The 9401-nt window shown below is 56.7% G+C and overlaps 1 protein-coding gene across 2 annotated transcripts in view; it reads left to right on the top strand.

Moving 5' to 3' along the window:
• The window catches only part of KIF21B (kinesin family member 21B), a 41924-nt gene extending 34959 nt beyond the window's left edge, over positions 1-6965 (top strand). For both annotated transcript variants that reach the window (XM_064471810.1, XM_064471811.1), the window contains 2 exons: positions 434-633; positions 1928-6965. In XM_064471810.1, coding sequence (XP_064327880.1) covers positions 434-633; positions 1928-1982 — 255 coding nt within the window. In that variant the 3' untranslated portion in view covers positions 1983-6965. The remainder of the gene's footprint in view (positions 1-433; positions 634-1927) is intronic.
• Positions 6966-9401: the final 2436 nt, after the last annotated feature.

A 9401-nucleotide genomic window follows, 5' to 3' on the forward strand; every position in this document is an offset into this window, starting at 1 on the left:
AGCAGTGCTGCTGCTGGTGCCTTTGTTCAGGGGCCTGGTGCCAGTGTCCTGCACTGAGCTAACCGGGGAGGGCACTCCCATTCCTGGGAATCTGGCAGTGCCCATGCGAGGTGGCTCTACCCCCGTAAGTTTGTGCCGTAGGGCACTCAGCATTGCCGGCTTCCCCGGCACACAGGCTGTAGCATCAGTTGCAGCGTCAGGTGTTCTGTTCATCTCTGAAGACGGGATTGCTGTCTCCTGCCTGGGGGACAAACCAAGCCCTGACTTCTAAATCCATCCGCTGGCCTCCTGACTTTGTTTCACTAGCCCCACGATCCAAATAAGTCCCCACGCGACAGTGAGGATCTGAGCCTCCCTGGTTGGGTGCGTGAGGCTGCTGGTGATGCTGCAGAGGGTGTTGGTTATGATCTCTGCTCTGTGCCTGTACCTACAGCAAATCCCCAATGCCCATAAAGACTGGGTGTGTGCCCTGGCCTTCATCCCTGGCCGCCCTATGGTGCTGAGTGCCTGCCGAGGAGGCATGATCAAGGTCTGGAACGTGGACACCTTCACCCCAGTTGGGGAGATCAAAGGGCATGACAGCCCCATCAACGCCATTTGCACCAACTCAAAGCACATCTTCACCGCCTCCAGGTGAGCCCTGGGCTTTCTGCTCCCCCGAGCCCCGGGAGGTGGGAGACCCCTGGGTTGAACCGTCATCCCCAGGCCGGGGTGGGCGTGTGCTGAGTGGGCAGGGAGCAGGGAGGGAGGGAAGGAAGGGGGGAGTCTCGCAGCTTTCTAGTCGGTCCACGCCTTCATCTCATCTTGCCTGCCTTAGCCTGCCCCACGACGTGGCCTGCCCGCTGCGGTGCCAAGAGCTATGCCCTCGACAGTCCCCTGCCATGCTCCGGTGATGCCCTGGGTATCCCCCATGCAGGGACCCCTCTTCCCCGGGGCTGGGCATCCTCTGCTGCTCTCGGGGAGCTCTTTAGCAGCAAGACTCTGATATCCTCTTTTCGACCATGTCCCTTTTCTCCCTTCCTTTTTCTCTGTCTCTCTCTGTCTCTCCTCCTCCCCACCTCCCATCTGTGCCACAGTGACTGCCGGGTAAAGTTATGGAATTACGTGCCTGGGCTCACCCCTTGCCTTCCACGACGCGTCCTTGCCATAAAGGGTCGTGCTACTAGTCTGCCTTGACCCTCCTGCTCTTTCTGACTCTCTCGCTCATGCACTCTTCTTCTGTCTTTTCTTTTCTCTTTCTCTCCATCTCTTTCTTCCTCTGTCTTTCTCTCTGTTGCTTGCTTTTGCTCCTTTCTTTCTCTTTTTCTTTCTTTCTCTCTGGTCTGAGCTGCTTCTTCACGGTATGAAACTATTTTGCGTTTTTTTTTCCCACTTGATAAATCCTTGCTAGAAGTGACTTGCCCCTTTGTCCCAGCCACATCCCCCACGTTGTTTTGTTTGCTTTTTTTTCTTTTTTTTTTTTTTTCCTTGCCAAGTGTCCACATCTACTGTGGCAGCTCTGTGGAAGCTGTGGCTTGCATGGATGGTGGGGCGGGAGTCAGCAGCCACCCCCAAAGCAGCCCATGCCCTGGGGAGACCAAGCACAGCAGCTCCCTGCAGTATCACTGCTTTTCACCTCGTTAGAGCTCATTCAAGGGGTGCAGGAGTCCTGTTGTTGGGGTCAGCTCTGGAGATCACCATTCCCCTTTGTCCCCAGTAGCTTCCAGTGGGGTGAGCTGGAGGCTGAGCCCCAGCTGGGCCCGCCTGCTCCCCAAAATGGATTGGGCAACCTCCTGCCAAGAGAATAGAGCCTGGAAGTCTTGTGGGCTGCATGCTGCCATGGGCTGGGGGTGGGGAGCATCTCTTTGCAGTGCCTCCCTGCAGCATGTCTGCAGGGCTCCTGCGGGAGCCCCTGAGTCACGCCATCCCTCTCACCTTTGTTTCTCAGTGACTTGACAGTGAAGCTCTGGAGTGGGAGGAGGTTACCCGCAGGGTCGAACTAGGAACTGCAAAAAGCCTGGACGATGTGTCAGGAGGGTGACGATCGGGGTACCTCTCCCTTGCTATCAAGACCCTGCCATCTACAGGAGCTCACCCCAGGGACAGGTTTCTTTGTGCCTGACCCAATAGATGGACAATGTCCCATCTGGTACTTTGAGCACTGCCAGCTCCTGTGAGGAGGCAGCTTCATGGGGCACCGCCAGCTCCACCTTCCCCCCTGCTGAGGTTTCTTGATGGTTTTCCAGTGACCAGGAAATGTTTTGTGTCTCTTCTCACCCACTCTGCTGCAACGCCTGCTGGGACTCCTAGGGGTCAGAGCTCCTTGGATCCTTCTCAGAGACACCCAATTCCCTCCTGCCACTGTGGGCTCATGTAGCATTCCTCATGATGTGTTTCTTCTGTCCCTGTTGGCTCTGGGGCTGGTTCCTGCAGGAGCCTTTCTCCACTCCACAGCCATGAGGACATTTGGTGTCTGCTGGCCAGGACCACAGCATAGAGGAACTGCTTCTTTGGAGACATTACTGGTGGGACAGCCTGTCTGCTGTGAGGGGTCTGCAGAAGGATTTCCAGGTAGTCCCATCATTTCTCATCCTCCTTCTACATGTCCCCAGCAATTGGAGGCACACACTTCTGAGCTCCTTTGCCATGTCCCAGCTGTGGAGGCACAGAAAGCCTGGGAAGATCTCTGTTGGGCAGCTTCCAGACTAACCTTCCACAGTTCCCTTCGATGTTCTCCAAACCCCAGTCTTAAATTCAGCTGACCCATGGCTCTTGGGCTCTTCCCAGTGTGCCCACCGTGCTTTGCAGTGGGGATGGGAAGTGCTGCTTAGCCCTGCTCTTGATACCTTGGGGTTTTGTGGTGGGTTCCTGCAGCATATTAACCCCCTTGAGATGGAGAAATGAAGCAAGGACAGAGGTTACAGAAGAAAGAAGCCAAGGCTGGGTTTGTCACCCCCCACCCCTGTGGCCCATCTCGTTTTGCCCTCACTGGGAGCTGGAAGCTGTAACTCCTTCACCCAGGCTCTGCTCTCAGCCTTCTCCTGGGGATGGGCCTAGCTCAGGTTTGGCCCATCAGCCCCCGTGGAGCCGGAGGCATGGAGCAGCCGGGGTTTGGGCCAGGATGGAGTCAGCTGTGCTGGGAGTGGGGTGAGGAAGGGGTTGCACACACTGGTCTTGCACAAGTCCACTGATTCACCCCACGCCTGAAAGACAATCCTACAGTGGATGATCTCGCACAATCCAGCCTCCATGAAAGGCTGTGGGCTCTGTCTAGGAGTCTGTCCCCAAGGACACGGCTTGTCCAGGCTCCCTCCTCCCTCTCTCCTGGGTAAGGGGCTGGCAAGGCCCTGGTCTCGCACTGGAGCTTTCCTCCCTCTCTCCAATGCTATGGCCGTCCCACAACAAGCCCTGCCTGGCCCAGGGCAGGACAGAGCAGGGGATGGTCCAACGAGACCCCAGGAGTGGTGCTGTTGCCATGCATGCTCTCGCTTCCCCTTTGTCACAGAAGAAGCAGCTTTTGAACTATAACTTAAGGATTTTTCCACATGATCCCACCAGCACTGAACTGGGATCTCAAAGGCCAGGGGCTCCAGGAGCTGCCCCATAAAGCACAGACCGTTATCCCTCTGCTTTGTCCAACCGTGGTGACTCGTGGACCAGCTCCAAGTCATTTGCCACCGTCCCTTGTTAAAACCATTCCAGGGGGAGCACAGGAATTCCTCTGCATCTTGAAAGGCAGGAGCATCTCTGTTGATTTGATAGGGGTTTTTTTGCCTTTTGAGGAGGGGAAAAAACCCCACGCTGCTGCTTTGTCTTGGCAGAAGGCATGATGGAGTGTGTGAGTGTGATCCCTGCCCAGGACGGTGACTGGTCCCTTGTGATCACGTCCAAGCCCTGCGCAGCCCGGGACTGGCAGCCACATTGAGGCGAGGAGCCCTCCTGCCACGCTGGTGGAGCAGCAGTGGCAGTGCTGGCAGCTCTGGGCTGTGCACCCAGCAGGACCAGAGGGGGCAAACAGAAACACACGGTGCACCACGGCTGCCAGAGTAAAGCACAGATGTGGGGACTGGAGGAGGCATTACCCGCCAAGCCTCTCTTGGAGAGGGTTTCTCTGCTCTTTCCTCAGCCAGTTTAACCTTTACTTGGCCAGAGGGGTGGGGGGTGTGTGTGGGTGTGTGTGTTTGACTGTCCGTAGCCTGGTGTACCATGTGCATCAGTGTCTGCACCAAGATCTGCCAGTGCCTGACCTGAAACCTCTCGCTGCTCCCTGCTGAAGTCGCTGAAGGGACCTGCTCTTGTGGTGCTCGGGGTCAGACCTGCTTTGCCTTTCGCCACCAGTTTCTTCCCACGGGTAGGCTGCAAGTGCCTGCTTGACTTCCCAGGGCTGAGTGGCCAGCCCTGGATGATGCTGAGCACCCACCTCGGTGCAGCAGCATGTTTCAAGGCTTTTGCAGCCTGGAGGTGGAGGGAGCTGGGTACAGTGGCACAGCAGCAAGCGTCTGGAGGTGGGGCCTTTGAAGCAAGGGGTGACTGTGATCCCATAGCTCTGTGTGTGTGTGTGTGTGTGTGTGTGTGTACATCTTAGTATCTATGTGGGTTGGTGTTTCCCATGCAGGAGAGTGTTTCTTGGGTGTTGATCTGGTTTAGCTACCTCATGGTGCAAGCTGGGTGCTGTCGTCATTCGGTTTTATTTTGGGGATGGGGTGGGGAGTTTGTGTTTTTAGTTTGTTCTTCTCTTATTGTTATTGTTACAGTTTTGACACTTGAATTCATCCTGGGGACATGTAGCCTCACCCCCACCTCGCTGCATGTCTGAGCCGCCCCTTGTACCCCCCCCCGCCGCCTCCTGGGCAGCGCAGCAGGACCAGGTCCTGCACTGCCCTGTGCTCCCAGCTCTCACCTTTGTAGTGGGATCCCCCAGCTGAGTCACAACACTGACATTTTGCTCCCATTGCTGGTGGGATGCTTGGACTGAGGTTCAGCATTGTTGCTGTTAATTTTGGCGCTGTTTTGCAGTGGTCCCTCTTGTTCCTTAGAAGGATGGAAAGGGACCTCTGAAAGGTTAAGCTCAGCTTGTATTCCTGCCTCTGCTCTCACAGGTATTTGCTGTGGATGCAATGAAGTCCTCCTTGTCTGGAAAATGTCCATGCAAAGCACATGTCTGGAATGGGCTGGTCCTAGTCCCCATTTCACAGAGCCTGCTGTAATTTGGAGGCAGCCTGGACCAGCAGGGAACTGGTGCTATAAAAGCCTCTGTCCAGGGTGGGGGCAGTCTGTGAGAGAAGCTGAGCCCCCAGATTACCCCCTGTATCAGGGCTGAGAAGCCGACACAGGGCTGTCCTCCCCCTCCCCTGGCACAGTGGGGTTTGGGAAGGGGCTTGCAGCTCTGAGCCACACTGTCAGTTTGGGGGGCAGGTTCCCCCAAACACTAAAGCACAAGGTCCCAACATGCAGGTGGTCTAGCAAGGGTAGCCCTTTGGACTCTGGTCCTTCGGAGCTCAGACTGGGGCTGTGTGCTTGGATAGCCAAGGTGGAGGTGGGGCTAGGGATGATGATGAGGACTGTTGGCCTACCAGAGGAAGCTGGTGAGCTGTTTCATCCTTTTGCACTGTAGTGGGATGCTCCCCTGGGGCTCAGGACTTGCACTGCTGCATAGCTTAAGTCCCTCTTGTGGCCTCTGAGCCCCTCTGCCAGCCCCTCCATTGCAGGGGCAGTTTGGACCTGCCTTCAGACCATGCACTTCATTTTGCTTCACCCTTGGGTGCCTTGGTTTGTACCAAGGGTGTGATGATACCTGCAGTCCAGGGAGGTCCTTCACTTCCTCAAATCACTGGGTGATGCTTTTATTCCCGGGCCCTGACTCTTGCTCTGTGGGTCTCCTCCCTCCAGCACACAGGGCTCAGCTCCAGCCTCTGCTGATGGTGTAGTGCTGGCCCGTAGCTGAGCTTTGCACACGAGGGTGAAGAAGCCTCAGGAGCCCAAAAGCACTGGGCCCCCAAACCACTGTGAGCCCAGCCAGAGAGCCTGGGCACTGCCCCTTCCCCAGCACCCACAGCTTTGATGGCACAAAAGGACAGGGTGCATCTGCCAGCTGTGAGGAGCTGGAGCGCCAGGGTCCTGTCACCCCCAGGTAAGTTGTTCCTCCCCAGCACCTCTGAGCACAGCTGCTTTGGGGGTCTCAGATGCTGCCTCCTGCCTTGGCGCTGCAGAACCAGTGCCTGCTCCTCAGGGTGCTCTCCCAGTGCCCCTATCCCAGTCCTTCCCCTGTCCTATGCTGGATGGGGTCCAGGTACGGTCCCTGCAGAGCACACAGCTCTCGCTTTTCAGCAAGCTCACTGGAGCTTTTCTCCATCCTGCAGCCTGCACACCCCCCTGAGCCCCTTTCACCCTCCTGGGTAATGAAGGGGACCCCTGGCCCCTGCAAGTGGTGCTCCAGCTGTAACTGGGGGGAAGCCCAGCACAACCCCCAACCCCTCAGGCCCTGGCCTGGCCTCCTGGGCCTCATCCCCAGAAAAGCACAGCCCTCTGCCTTCTTCCTGCCCCTGGGGGCTTGTCCCCCCCACCCATACCAGCTCTGCCCCTGGTACCTGCCAGCTGTTCTGCATCCCCCACATCCTGGGACCACCCAACATCCTCTGGTCCAGCCCTGCAGCAGGGCTCAGGCAGCTGCAGCATCATGTCGCCTGCTCTGTCCTCCCTTACCGCTGCACAAGGATCACAAACAGCAGGTGCCTTTTCTTGCTTGGAGCTGTTTCCTAGAGGCCAACTCTTGTGAAGGCTTTCTTTTTTTTCTTCTCTGCTAGGTCGTGCAGCCCAGGCCAGTGGTCTGGGTTTGTCAGAAGACAAGGTGTGTACATATATTTTATACCTCGATGTGTTCCTGTAAATAGTGTAAGTTATTTTGGTCTCATGATGTACATGTTTTTTCAATGGCTGTGTTTGGTCCTTGCCTTTTTGTCTTCACAAATAAAATGTGCTGCAATGAACTGAAGGAGCAGAGATGGCTTTGAAGAGGGGACGAGCACAGCTGTGAGCCACCCACCTGACCCTGATGCACCTGGCAAAGGGGCTGGGGGAACTGATGCTGCTTCAGGAGAGCCAACTTTGGCCTCTTCAAAGACCTGCTTGGAGGAATCCCATGGGTAGGGGGTAGGTAGGGGGGTCCGAGACTGCTGGTACCACTTCCTCCGAGCTCAAGATCGGTGCATCCCTATGAGAAAGAAGTCAAGCAAAGGAGTCAGGAGACCCATGTGGATGAGCAAAGAGCTTCTAGAAGAACTCAAATGGAAGGAGGAGGTTTACAGTATGTGGGAAAAGGGACTGGCCACTTGGGAGGAATATAGGAACGTTGTCAGGGTATGCAGTGTTGCAACGAGGAAGGCCAAGGCCCGCTTGGAACTAAATCTGGCAAGGGGTGTCAAGGATAACAAGGAGGGCTTCTTTGAATACATCAGTAGTAAAAGAGAGGGGAAACTGTTGGCCTGCTGCTGAACAAGGTGGGTGCCCTGGTGACGCAGGATGCAGAGAAGGCAGCATTACTGAATGCCTTCTTTGCTTCAGTCTTTACTGCTAAGGCTGGCCCTCAGGCATCCCAGCCCCCAGAGGGAGAAAGGACTTCCCCTTGGTTGAGGAGGATTGGGTTAAAGATTACCAAGGCAAACCGGATCCTCCCAAATCCATGGGCCCCAATGGGAGGCACCCACAAGTGCTGAGGGAGCTGGCAGATGTTCTTGCTGAGCCACTCTCCATCATCTTTGAAAGGTCGTGGGGGACAGGAGAGGTGCCCGAGGACTGGAGGGTAGCCAATGTCACTCCAGTCTTCAAAAAGGGCAAGAAGGAGGACCTGGGAAACTCTAGGCCAGTCAGCCCCACCTCCATCCCTGGAAAGGTGATGGAGCAGTTCATCCTGGAGGTCATCTTCTGGCATGTAGAGGAAAATAAGGTTATCAGAAGTAGTCAGCATGGATTCACCAAGGGGCATCATGTCTGACCAACCTGACAGCCTTCTATGGTGGGGTGACTGGCTGGGTCAATGAAGGGAGAGCAGTAGATATTGTTTACCTCAACATCAGCAAGGCTTTTGACACTGTATCCCATAACATCCTCACAGGTAAGCTTAGGAAGTGGGGTTAAATGAGAGGACAGTGAGGTGGACAGAGAACTGGCTGAACAGCAGAGCTCAGAGGGTTGTGATCAACGGAGCAGAGTCTGGCTGGAGGCCTGTCACTAGTGGTGTTCCCCAGGGGTCTGTGCTGGGCCCAGTCCTGGCCAACATATTCATCAGTGACCTGGATGATGGGATCGAGTGTAACCCCAGCAAGTTCGCTGACGATGCCAAGCTGGGAGGAGCGGCTGATACACCAGAAGCCGTGCTGCCATCCAGCAACACCTGGACAGGCTGGAGAGCTGGGCCCAGGGGAACCTCAGGGAATTCAACAAGAGCAAGTGCAAGGTCCTGCCCCTGGGGAGGAACAACCCCCCACACCAGCACAGGCTGGGGGCTGAACTACTGGAAAGCGGCTCTGCTGAGAAGGCCCTGGGGGTGCTGCTGGACAACAAGGCGACCCTGAGCCAGCACCGGGCCCTTGGGGCCAAGAAGGCCAATGGTGTCCTCGGGTGCATGGAAAGGAGTGTGGCCAGCAGGGCGAGGGAGGTTCTCCTCCCCCTCTGCTCTGCCCTGGTGAGGCCACACCTGCAGGGCTGCATCCAGTTCTGGGCCCCCCAGTTGAAGAAGGACAAGGAACTGCTGGAGCAAGGCCAGCGCAGATCTGCCAAGGGGATCAGGGGCTGGAGCATCTCCCTTGTGAGGAAAGGCTGAGAGACCTGGGCTTGTTCAGCCTGGAGAAGAGAAGGCTGAGGGGGATCTCATCAGTGCCTATAAATATCTAAAGGGTGGGTGTCACAATGATGGGACTAGGCTCTTTTCAGTGGTGCCCAACGCCAGGCCAAGGGGCCACGGGCACAACTTGGAACACGGGAAGTTCCCCCTGAACATGAGGACAAACCCCTTCCCTGTGCGGGTGCCAGAGCAGGGGCACAGGCTGCCCAGAGAGGCTGTGGGGTCCCTTCCCTGGAGACATTCACCCCCCGCCTGGACGCGGCCCTGTGCCCCTGCTCTGGGGGTGCCTGCTCACGCAGGGGTGGGACGGGGTGAGCTCCAGGGGTCCCTGCCCACCCCCACCATTCTGGGATTCTGTGATTCTGCTGCAGCCCTCTGGCCCTACCATGTGTTGTGAGACGGTGACCTGCATCCTTACAGGCACTGAGTCCTCAGGCAGACAGGGCAAATGTGATTGCACGGGAGGAAACTTGAGGGGCCGAGGTGGAGGAAGCACAGACCCAGCTGGGTTGTCTCTGCACCTCTCTCCTGGTGAGGAGGAGGAGGAGGGGAGGAAAGGGTCCAACTAGGCAGTCCCGAGTGG

This window comes from Phalacrocorax carbo, chromosome 23, assembly GCF_963921805.1.
Source record: "Phalacrocorax carbo chromosome 23, bPhaCar2.1, whole genome shotgun sequence".
Classification (NCBI taxonomy): domain Eukaryota; kingdom Metazoa; phylum Chordata; class Aves; order Suliformes; family Phalacrocoracidae; genus Phalacrocorax; species Phalacrocorax carbo.